Source organism: Mya arenaria, chromosome 6 (assembly GCF_026914265.1).
Source record: "Mya arenaria isolate MELC-2E11 chromosome 6, ASM2691426v1".
Lineage (NCBI taxonomy): Eukaryota > Metazoa > Mollusca > Bivalvia > Myida > Myidae > Mya > Mya arenaria.
Genome location: NC_069127.1, coordinates 20,215,874 through 20,228,675, shown reverse-complemented (window position 1 = coordinate 20,228,675; position 12,802 = coordinate 20,215,874). Strand labels below are relative to the sequence as shown.

The 12,802-nt window shown below is 35.8% G+C and overlaps 1 protein-coding gene across 1 annotated transcript; it reads left to right on the top strand.

Annotated features, from left to right (window-relative positions):
• The first annotated feature begins 4,240 nt into the window (after positions 1-4,240).
• Positions 4,241-12,259, top strand: LOC128237493 (zinc finger protein 37-like). Its single transcript, XM_052953071.1, has 5 exons — positions 4,241-4,354; positions 5,581-5,696; positions 8,147-8,303; positions 9,350-9,898; positions 10,866-12,259. The coding sequence occupies exons 2-5, from the start codon at positions 5,595-5,597 to the stop codon at positions 11,477-11,479; spliced, it is 1,422 nt and encodes a 473-aa protein (XP_052809031.1). The 5' UTR covers positions 4,241-4,354; positions 5,581-5,594; the 3' UTR covers positions 11,480-12,259.
• Positions 12,260-12,802: the final 543 nt, after the last annotated feature.

The window sequence follows — 12,802 nt, the reverse complement described above, 5'->3', positions numbered from 1 at the left end:
AATGAAGAATAGTTCAGAACAATATTATGCATGTTAAGCTTGTTATTGTACAAAGGGCCTCAAAATAACTTTGACCTTCATGTTGCACGCGTTCGATGTTAGACAGTAAACATGATAAGGATGCTTCTAAAAATGACAAGGATGCGTGCTTGACCTGAACTAACAGTAGCCTGGTTCAAGTTATCTTATGCCAACCTTGAAGACTTACGTACGAAAAGAAACAAACAACAATAAGAGTGGCATTGAAATAAGCACAGGAGGGTGACGTTAATCACACGTGATACACACGAAAAAATAAATTGTGTGAGGCATCTAAACCCAGATGTGGCGGATCCGTGGTGTAGTGGTACTACACTTGTCAGTCAAATCACATCACTTCGATTCCCCACTGAACCACTAAAAAAAATACTAATCTTCTTCCGTCATGGAGGGACGTTATATGGGGGTCCCGTGTGACAGTGCTATACACTGGTGCACGTTTAAGATCCAGGGTAGCTCTAACCAGGGTTATATTCTATCTGTGTACTAAGCTCTAAAACATAAAATGACTTACAACCTTATCGGAGCGAGTGCGTGTATAAATAAGCTTACACACCACCCCTACCACGTTTTACAACGTCTCCGTGGCCTAGTGGTTAAGGCATCCGCCTACGGAGCCGGAAGTTGTGAGTTCGATCCCTGGCCGCGGCATACAGAAAGACGTTAAAAGTTGGTACAAGTAGCTCCCTTGCTGCATGGCGCTCGGCATTTAAATAGTAGTGCTTCGAAAAGTGGTGTACTCAGTATTGGTTCAACCCAGGAAAGTAGTTTCCGGGTATCGGTGCTTTACACCGAGCACGTTAAAGAACCAAAAGGTCTCTAGGGTATTGCACCCGGATCTCTTGTATCTCACTCTGTTTCTTCAAGTCTTCCAATGTCTGGATTTGACTGCGAATTGATGTCACTTCTATCTCAGGTCACTTATGGCATTTTAACACAATTTAAGTCGTGATGGCGTCACGGCGGGTTCAAGCCATAATGCAGCCAATGGGCGCGGGCAGACCTTGATAAACTCAAATAAAACAAACTCTAGCCAGTTATCCAATATCTAGTTTATATCGGACCAATATATAACATCTTATCCACTATTGGTTACAAATCGGACGGATATATATATTATCTTCTTCAATATTGGTTACAAATCGGACCGATATACATCATCTTATTCAATATTGGTTACAAATCGGACCGATATATATCATCTTATCCAATATTGGTTACAAATCGGACCGATGTTTTGTGGCTACAAATTATTCGATATGATATCTGACGTTTATTATCACTTTATTCACCTAAATTATTTATTCTACTTTTTAACATCAGCAGAAAATCAGCATTTTATGTTTTTGTTAATAAGTTGTGCGGTTCATTTCAACTTAAATACTATCATATGCATTGATAAAAGTACGCAAATGCGTTATCAGAACATGTAACAGATAGAAAAATAAATAAAACTAATCACAAATCAAGAGCATGATCACATATTAAGATAACAATAATGCCGACACAGTAAAATATTACAAACACGAGTAATGGGCGGTTTATACAAGAACTGAATAGATAAAAATCAATGTAAACATTTACTAAATAACTTATGCAAATAAGGAAACAAATTTATCACTAACCTCTAAAATATGCAGGGATTAATTAGTGTACATGCTTCATTAAGTTAATGAACTATTTGTAGCCAAGAAAATCGCACAGTACATCTGGAATATAATCTTTTTGAGATTGTATACATGACATACATCTACTTGTTTGTTTGAAATAACTTCATTCATGTACATATTGCATATGGATAAAACCTGTAATAAACTCTTGTTGCAATATGTTAAATAAGAAAATATGTGTTGGTTGTATTTAAAAAGACTGTACAAATACTGCGTTCAATAATACCTTTTGCATATCCTTGATAAATTCAGGTGTATACAAATATAAGTATGTATTTGACATTTACAGGTATATCCATATATAAATGGATTCCTTACAAATTAAGATCATCCAGAGAGAGCATTTTGTCTTGCCTTCCAACAAAAAACGGTTTTATTTTTCACATCTGATGGGAAACAAACTTGTATGTACAGTCGAAACCAGTTGGCTCGATATCGTTTGGTTCGATTATCTCGTTGGCGATAACTGGATGCCGAGGACCGATTTTGTTTTAGTCTTTGTAAGCATTCCCGCTTGGCTCGATATTCGCGAGGCTCGAAGTATTTTGGCCGGCCGCTGGGAAATCGATCTAACGGATTTCAACTTTATATATAGATATTATGTAGAATTGATAATAAAATTGATAACACCAATTATCGTTGCCACCATTGGCTTGCTTGTTATTCATTAAAAACACAAATGAGTGAACAAATGATTATGGTACCACAAAGAAATGTCAGTGTGTGTAGCAGCATACAAATCCATTGTCAGACCCTCTTTGGATTTCAGTTCATCCGTTTTGTATCCATTCCAGGTGAATGATATTCAAAAACTAGAACAGATCCACACAAAAGCAGCAAGCTTTGTTACAAACAACTACGCCAATTAAAAGCTCCGGGAACTGTAACAGACATTATGAACCAAATGAACTCGGAATCACTTGAAAGAAGAAGACAGACCAGCCCCCTTAGCCTCTTTTATAAAATTTATTATGGATTAGTCGACTTTACAGCCAGTCTTGATACATGACGCCATATCAACGAAATTCTCGACATTGTCATCATTTGGCATATCAGATACCACACTCATCAACAGACTACATCAAATGTTCATTCTTTCCTCGCACTATTGTCGAGTGGAATTCACTGCCGGTACATATAGTCAGTGTTAGCACTGCCATTGCGTTTAGGGCAGCACTGGCTACATTGCCACACATCCCTCAGTCCCTTAGACAGTACAGATATTTCTTATTCTCCCGCCCCCCCCCCCCCCCCACACACACACACGCACACACACCCCACACGCATGAACATAATAGTCATAATTGTCGGTCAGCCACTAACGAAGAAGTGTTTTCAGCGGTGCATGTAGGGTGCTTCGTAAAAGAGGTATGTCGTTTTTGTTCTTTGTTAACGAAAAAGCTATTTAAAGGCTCGCTTACAAACATATACCTGAAATCTGAATAAAATTGTGTATAATATGACGGGACGGGACAGGTATATAAAAGCGTTGAACGGATGTACAGGCGCGACAAGCGTGATTTCAAAGGCAATAAAAATCGAATACAAAAATGTTTTCAGTGGCCCAAAGCTCTAACCGATAAACTTGTGACTGCCATTACCTAAGAACACTTTTTATTCTACTGTGTATTGTAAATTATTTAATACAATTAGCAAGTTTGTAACAATTAAAGGTTTGAGTACGATTGCATCAAGTCAGGCGAGAGTTATTGACCATTGTTAACTTAACCATCCATCCGCCCAGTGGCAGTTCTATATAAATATATTGGGCTAAAATCCTTTAACCTGCACTCTCACAGATTTGCCGTTTTGACGACTTTTTTAATTTTTTTGTCTTGAATGAGCCAATTTTTGCGTTAATATCTGCAAACTAATGATATATGACAAAAGATCAGATCTCAGATTTTCATATTTCTGTTCGAAAATTAATGTTTTATGTCTTAAACCGTTACTAAGTTGTGAAGCTGAAGTTATGCGTCGGATATCACTCAAACTAGATATGAGTAAAGGTTTTATCCTTCAAAACATCCAGTTTACATGTGCGTTATTCACAAATTATGAATTCTTCTTCCTGTGTCCTGTGTCTTTGCTAATAGCCAGTAGGTGTTGGCCTAGATGAATTTCTCATTTTTCGTAGATCGTTTGCACTTCCATCGTCATTTTTATCTTTGGTCTAGATGTTGCTTTCAACAAGTGTATCCTGTAATTCACCATTTTCATTTAATAATTGAACTATTCCCGTTTGACACTGTCGTTAGATCATTCGCTAGATGATGATGGTGATGATGATGATGATGATGATGATGATGACGACGATGATGATGATGATGATGATGATGATGATGATGATGATGATGATGATGATGATGATGATGATGATGATGATGATGAAAATGATGATGATGATGATGATGATGATGATGATGATGATGTGAGAAAGTCAAATCACTCGCGGCCCTAGCAACAAGCTTTTAACTTAGTAGTTTGTAACCACGAGACAGTAACAACGAAAATATTCGATAAATAAGTTATCCGAAACGATTAGTCCGAAAACGAAATATATATTATTTAAAGATTGAATGTTTAATCAATTTTCTCAATATTTCATGTGATCAGTCGTTGTAAAGCAGATTTGTTTTATCAAGGTATGGTAATTTTACTTTCAAAAAAATATACATCTGTACAACGATGCCATTTTAACTATTTTCGTAAACAAACGCTTAAATTGATATGATTTAAAATTAAATATTGTTGTTTATGTAGCGTGTGTGGGTTAGAACTAGCAGCCCGGTTAGCTCAGTTAGTAAGAGCGATTTGCAAGTCTTCCGGGGGTCATGGGTACTAGCCCTACCCCGTTAGATCACCTAAATAGGCATTATAAAGTATTTTGATGATTTTCTTCTATGGCAGATATGTTGACGTTATGCACCTAGTCAAACAACCAGTCAATTGTAACCACGGCCCCCCCCCCCCGGTGTATAGCGGGGACTTTGACTTTTGGTCCAGCCAACCCCAGCTAAAATCCTCGTCCTGCGGGGACGAACAGATGGTAAAATCCCCACAAAATGCCCCCGCACCCCAGGGACCCTAGGTAAGGCCCATTCCCAGCTATATTTAAAGCGAAGACAAAACCACCACATTCACCCGGCACTGTGAGGCTACCTGAAAGGTAAAAACACGGCCCATTTCCCCGGCTATCCCCGGGATACCCCCTGACCTGGGGGGGGCTGTGGTTACAATTGACTGGTGCATTACATGGATACATAAGATATGTCAAAATAATAGGAGTATCCCTGATAGCTCATTGTTGTAGCTATCTACACTGTGTCCACCCTGGTTTACCACATTTTTGATGGATTTGTACTAAGACGAGTTTGACACTGGGCAAAAATGAACCAGGCAAAAATGTCCAGGAATCAACTTCACTGGTGATCTGCCTACATTATACAATAAATTGGTCTAGCATAACTGCAAAGTGCTCCACATAGTAATGGTAGTCCATCTAAATGGCCATTAAAGGGTCTTTTGACCGATCTATGCCTATGGCAGACTTGGGATACATGAGAAATGTAAAAGTATCCCTGAATGCTCATTATTGTAGATAGTAGTCCACATAATTACAAAAATGTGCTTTTATGGATATTTGTAGAAAAAAAATATATATATATATTATTTTGGTTAACCAATTCTTTTTTTAATAGTAACCAATTATATTAAGGTAAAAAGCACTTCCAATTAGCTTTCTACCTGCACAACTCACAACTTGGCAATCTGGTATCAAAACTCTTTATAAATCTGATGCTTATCAGCTATGGATTTGCATACACAATGCAGATCTTAAGATTGTGAACAGATATAACTTATTTTTCAGAGTGCACATTATCTATGGCATCCCGAAAGGCACCTGTGGACATGTACACAGTGGCCCAGGTCCCGGGCTACAAAACTGTGATGAGAGCAGTTCTCAAGGCACAAATCCATCATTTGGTATGTTTCTTATAGTTTTATATAATAAATATATATATAATATATATGTAGCTTAGTATTTAATCTTGTGGAGTTCTTTATAATAATAATAATAATAATAATATTTTAATGCTTTCCGATAGTTTACTGATAAATAAGAGTGAATTTTATGCTGATTAACTTAATACCTGAAACTGATGTTATTGAAAAATAATTTCACTGTTATTTAAAACCACAAGAATGAAAGTTAACTGGAAAGTGCTTGACAGAAAAAAATAACCACTCCTTTCCAGTATACCGCCATTAAGCTTACATTTTGGGCTGTTCTCCTATTTACTGTTAGTAAATTATTACTTTTAACAAATTATAAGCATGAAATAATAGAAGAATTACTTGTTTTTGTGTAAGACTGCAATATATTTTCCAAAGCCACTTGTGAAACATAACCTTAGGTGCTCACTCTGGGAAATATATTGATATCTTAGAATTACATCAAATAAACAATTATCCCATATTTGGTCATTACCAGTGACACTGTTGTGTGGAAGGTTTGTTTGCAACTGCAGAAATATGTTGGTCAATATTTCAGTTCATATTACCTTGAGTTTCTGTTACAGTGAAATGTTGAAATAATTGAAGTGAATAAATTCTTCAAGAGTGAGTAAGAGTGTTGTTTAGGCCAGAGTTTTTATATCTTTAGATTTACGGGAGCGCCGTACCTAAATATTGCAAAACCCAAATAAAAATAAAATTCATTTTCGTAGTTTTATTTTTATTTTTTCCGACGAACGTTGCTCCAATGTTAAGAACAAAATAAAATTAGTGTTCTATAACCCATATCTCAGAACCAACTGGTGTACCAATTGTCATTCATTATCGGTCTTTTTACTGCACAAACCACGTAAACCAGTCGGAAATACGCGGAGAAACAGAACAGGTACCCGTTACCATAACAACGTCCTGTCAAAAGTGAAAGTACTTTTTGTCATACCCCTTATTTCTCGCAATTTCTGCAGCTATATAGAAATGTTTTTCTACAAAAAACGTTCCGATGTTTATATTTCATTATTTAAATCAAACCGTGGTGAACTTAAAGCGTGTTTATTGTGATTTTTTTTGTAGATTCAGTATGTTGTTCGCGTTTCGTGGAATGATTGCGAAACTTCCGGTCAAAATAAGGAGACAGAAATTCGTGGGTTGTATTGTCTATTAAAAGTCGTTGGCGCACGTCGTATATTAACAAGGATGAATTGGATTACAGCGCAAAAATGTATAGCTTCTGACAAACACAAACTGCAAAATGATATCGTGTTCATCATAGTCAAAATGGATATTTTTTTCTGAATTTGACTCTGGGGAGCATTGAACACACTGCTTCACAATCACATATTTGAAGAGAAAAACACAAGGTATCGTGATATTCGTAGTTGTTAATTAGTTTAATAATGATTTCGAATTTAAATCGTTATAGAATACTGAAAATGATGTAATAATAACATAGTGTGTGTTTCCGATAAAAGAGAAAAAATCTGAACATAAGATATCTGGCAGTCAGTGCAAGAAGTCAAACTTATCGGTTGCTTATTGCCAACGGGCATAGCTGGAATTAGAAGGATATTTTTCAGGACTGATTCTAAAATCAGTTCTTAGACCTGTTTTTTTTTTAAACATATAACACTTGTAAAATTTATCTGAATGCTCCCGAATTTTCTTTGGTGAAGTACATAAATGTAGATTTTGACTGTCTGTGTATCCGTAAGCCCTGTCAAACTTTGAAGTGAAGAGGAATTTCCATCAGGGCTTCTACTTTTTTTTGGTTATATTTTCTATGTAAAAACCACATCACGGTAAATTGTCACGGTGCTATTTCGTTAAAGACAGAAAAAACACATTTGACCTCCTTATTATACCATGTCTGAAACTGTGTTCAATGTTTGATTACTTCACAATGGAAAGGATATGCTTATATTGTGGGCAAAAGGTTAGAATTGGCCATTTAAACTTCTTTATTACACTGACATGTTTCATAAAATCCATGGGTTGATAATATATGCACCTCATATGCATAGATGCATTCGAACAAATATATACAATTAATTTCAATGAGCGCTTGAACTCACAGTGTTGAGGTCAATATTTTCATTCATTAAAAGGATCTTTTAATTATGCTTTTGAAACTTTATGGTGATCTATCACCCTTTTTTCAGCCTATGAAATAGCTGACACAAGTAAGGTGTGTTTTGTCTTCATGATATAAGAAGTTTTAAAAAATAAAAAAAAATCGGAGAAAAATCCGTTTTATTTTTATTTATTTCTCCTTTGGGACATTTTATGCATTTTATTTTTATTTTTATTTCCTCCTCCTTACCCAACTTTTTGAAAAATCTCCCGTAAATCTAAAGATAAAAAAACTCTGGCCTTATGTGGTTTTGAAATTTAGAAGTTGCTTTTCATTCTCTGATATCTAACAGATTGTACAGCTATCCGAGATTGGTGGTGAAGATTCTGTCCTTCTAACAGCCAGTGTGGAGAATGGTACACTTACTCATCTTGGCTCAGATGTGGCTGAAAGCTTCCTGGAAGACCATGATAATATTAAGACTGAGTTTCTGGATCACTGTATAAAAGGTAAGCATTTTTTGCTTCCTAAAGCCATTTTCCAAAGTCTGTTTGATAGAGCTGGTAAACACGCTATCACACATGATGGTATGAAAACAAGATCCATTTTTAAAGATGAACTCTTTCTCCCAAATAAGATTTACCACAATTAATAGTATTTTTTTATATATACCAAAATAGATGAATACTGTCGAAAACAATGGTTCTTATGAAGGATACCGAGTTTAATTTGAACAAAATGAGCTTAAAACACGGTATTCTACCTTATGAGACTGAAGTAGACCACAGTAAATCTTTCAGCATTCACCAATCATTTAATATTTTTGCACATTTTGCTATTAAATACATGGTTACAATCTTGTTATAAATGTTTATGTATTGATTTTGGATAAGAGTGTCACTTTAAGCAAAGTTTTATTGATTGTACCCCAAACCCTATTTGTAACTGAAAATAATAATTATGCAGCTTTTAAAAAAACACATGCTTAAATTTTTTATTATTATTAAAGATCAATTAAGGGATACTTTTTTAGCTCAGTTTGTTGTTGATTTTAAGAAGAAGAAAATATATTATAATAACCTTGGCATCATTGCTTTAATTGGCCATAACTTGAAAACTGTTGATACACATGTTAGCTATGATACTAGAAACTAAATTGTGAAGCAAGTTCCATAACTCTGCATAGGGAATGTTCAAGAAAAAACGGACCAGCATTGGTAATTATGTAGAAAGTGTCATAACTCTGCATAAGAAAAGATTTTTGTTCCTTGATGCCATAACTCTGCATAAGGAATGATTTTTGTTCATTGATGGACTGAAAAAAACAGACCTGCATTGCCATCTGCTTGTAACACTCTTGTTTACAAATTCTTGTTGTGTTGAGGAGCCAGTTGCACAACGATGGAGCCATAATAATACTCTTCTTCATGCTTCGATGATATGTATAGTTGTCTATGAGAGTATATTAACTCCTTCAATAAATGTATATAGTTGACCCTCTCTTGCAATCAAGCTTGCATATACTTTGGTAAACTCACTTGTGTATATATTTCAGCAAAAGAATGGAAACCACTAACAAGTAGAAACAGCAACAAGAAAAAGCAAGCTGCTGGAATGAAAACACCGACTTCCTTGGTCTCGAAACCCAAAACTACAACCCCGGCCCGCAGCTCACCTCGACAAGTTAAAAGACGTGCACCGTACAGCTTCAACATGGACGGAACACAAGGGATGTCCCCAGTCAGGAAATCAAACAGACCACAGACATTAAGAACTGGAATAGGACAATTCAATGTTGCTATTAGTAAGTCCGATAATGATGACCGGGATCAAGCATTTGATGAAGTTGAGGGTTATAAAATTGTGAAAGATATTAAAGAGGAGGATTTTGAGGGGAGTGATGATGCTGATGATAAGAAACAAGTCTCAATGATGAACAATGATGAAATAGAAGGTGACAGTGATGATGATTATAATGAAGGGGATGATGATAATGATGTAGCGCATGCTGCCATGGGAGATAATGGTTCTGAATTATCTATGGACACGACAAATTATGAAGCAAATGCTGATGATGATGAAGAATATGTAGATACGAGAACAGGTCAGTTTAAGTGGGTTTCTTGAATAGATGTTCAATTTGTATTAATAGGGTGGCAGACTTCCAAATAAATTATAATCTTAGATCTCACATATAAAGGTAAAAAGCTGCATCATAACTTAATTAATACATTTAATTTTTTTATTTGGTTTCTCACAAATATCTTACTTTCCATTGTCTTAAAATTAAAGTGAGTGTTTATATGTACATTGTATATTCTTTATTAATTTTAATATGCTGTTATCTAAAGCTAAGCAGTCTTCTGTGTTAGTGGACACAAGGTATACATGTATTTATCTACAGTAAGATTTTTATCGAGACATTGAATTAATATTAAATTCAATTGATTATTTGATATTGAATTAAGAATTTTATTTCAAACCATCAATTTTACAACCGTTGTGAAACAAGCTGTTGCAACTTGTATTAATAACTCTTGTTGGCACGATGTTGCGGGAGAGTGTGGTCTTGTGTTGTGGGGGAAACTGGAGTACCCGGAGGAAACCCAGTTGTCTTAGTTGGTGACCACAAACCAAACTCACATGCGCCCAGGCCTTGAATCGAACCCGGGTCGCCTAGGTGAGAAGCGAGTGCACTAACTACTGGGCTAACCAGACAACTGTTGAATGTTGAATTTTTTGGGTTTGGTGACCCCATATACTTTGGTATCATTTGATGGGGTCATACATCATGTAAAAGAAATAAATGTCTGATAAAACATTACTGATACTGTAAGGGCGGATTGGGATCTTGTTCTTTAGTTCAGGTCAAATCGGACGTAAAAAGTCATTTTTTTGCAATTTGCCAAAGCCAAATAAGCTTGTTTGTTATTTGATTTTGGTATAATGTTAGATTTTCTTTCTCTACATATCAAATGAGACCAAAATATCGTGGAGTCACCAGATATCAACAGTTCTTAGCAAGTACACATGTATTATACCTAACCATTGATACTAAATATCAATTTTAGTTTCCAAGTGTCATGTTTGTGAAGACGAGTTCTACAGTCAAGCTGAACTAAGGCGGCATTTCGTAGACCACCATCCTGACTCCAAGCCATATAAATGCGAGGTTTGTGGAAGATGTCTTGGCACAAAAAGGGATCTTCGTTGCCACATGCGTACTCACACGGATGAGAGACCATTCCAGTGTGCTACATGTGGGAAGGCATTCAAACATGGCAAGCATCTCAAAGATCATGAGCTCATCCACACTGGTGCCAAGCCATTCAAATGTTTGGTATGCAAGAGGACCTTCCGACACAAGCATACACTTAAAATGCACTCTTTTATTCATACTGGTGAAAGGCAGTTCATGTGCATGGTATGTGGTCAGCGCTTTAAATCAAGAGGTTGTCTGAAAAGTCACGCCCTCACTCACACGGATATTAAGCCATTTGTTTGTGAAATATGTGAAAGACCATTCAGGAGAAAAAGCCAGATGCGACAACACCAGAACATTCACGCCAAGGCTTCACATGTGGCTGTGGGTGAACAGGTTATCGTAGAACAGGTTGTCTTCCATGACAACCTTCCTGTTGAGGTATCCCTGGAGATTGATAAAGAGACACTTGAAAAGCAATAACTGTTACTGATAGAAGCAAAATATAATTCCAAAAATTATGATTCTGACAAATTTTTGCATTGGAGGTGGCACCAGAGACCAAAACGATATATTAAAAATGACCGATAAAAAATACATAAACTATATTTTTCCGTACAAGGCATGTTTTACGATAAGTTTTGGCAGCAAGCAGACACTAGGGACAAAAATTGCTGGTTATGATATGAGATTGACCAACGCATTCTAAATATATCTGTTTCATTGCAATGAAATGTTTAAAGATATTTTGTCAAGTGAGGAATAGGCAAGGAAATTGCTTAAGAATATGTGACTTTATGTATATGCAAACTAAATAATATTTCTATACATTTCTTTATATTGCAGTGTTGACCAATATTTTGGCTTTGATAGTAGTGATTATCAGTATACTGTGGTCACTCAGAAAACGCCCAACTTTAAGCTTTTGAGTGGAAATCATTTATGTTTATTGTCAACAGTTACATTCATAGTTATACAAACATTTCAATATTTACTTATAAAAGTCTGATATGTACAACTGATTGTAAAGAATGCTGTATGTTCTTGTGTACATAATAAACAGAAAATTGTGGATGTTAACCTATGATAAATCATAAAAACAAATTTGATAATAATTTATTATGTAAAACAAGCAGGCTGTGGCTCAGTTATATAATACAGTTTAAGTTAAAAATATGGACAATATTATATTGACTGCATGGTTCTAGTTGCATGACAAAAATGAAATACATAGAATTTCGCCTGATTTTTCATCGAACAAAATATTTATTCAACAGTTTTCTATAGATCTTCAGTAACACGAGTGTAAAGTGTAAATATGGGGTCAACTCGTGTCGAAAACTAGGTCAAATATTTAGACCGCATGTTGTTTTAAAGTTGTTTACAACAGTGTTCAACTTGTATCCAATAACCTCAGTAAGAAAATTTCTCTGCATGATCTTGAGATTTAGGTCCAGTGCCATTAGGGTCATTGTGGGTAAAAAACGAGGTCTTATCAGAAGAAAATGCATTCAGAAATTCAACAGTGTTTATCCCATGTTCATGAAACTTGGTTTAAATGTTTATTAGCATGATATTAAGGACCCGTGTGAATATGGGTCATGTTGGGTTGAAAACTAGGTCGGGCCAATGTGAATATGGGTCATCTTGGGTTGAAAACTAGGTAGGGCCAATGTGAATATCGGTCATCTTGGGTTGAAAACTAGGTCGGGCCAATGTGAATATGGGTCATCTTGGGTTGAAAACTAGGTAGGACCAATGTGAATATGGGTCATCTTGGGTTGAAAACTAGGTCAGGCCAATGTG

Excerpts from the sequence above, each read along its gene's own strand:
- LOC128237493 (XM_052953071.1), top strand. The coding sequence starts at position 5,595 with ATGGCATCCCGAAAGGCACCTGTGGACATGTACACAGTGGCCCAGGTC. Across the intron at positions 5,697-8,146 it reads AGGCACAAATCCATCATTTG|ATTGTACAGCTATCCGAGAT; the intron begins GTATGTTTCTTA and ends GATATCTAACAG. Across the intron at positions 9,899-10,865 it reads ATATGTAGATACGAGAACAG|TTTCCAAGTGTCATGTTTGT; the intron begins GTCAGTTTAAGT and ends TATCAATTTTAG.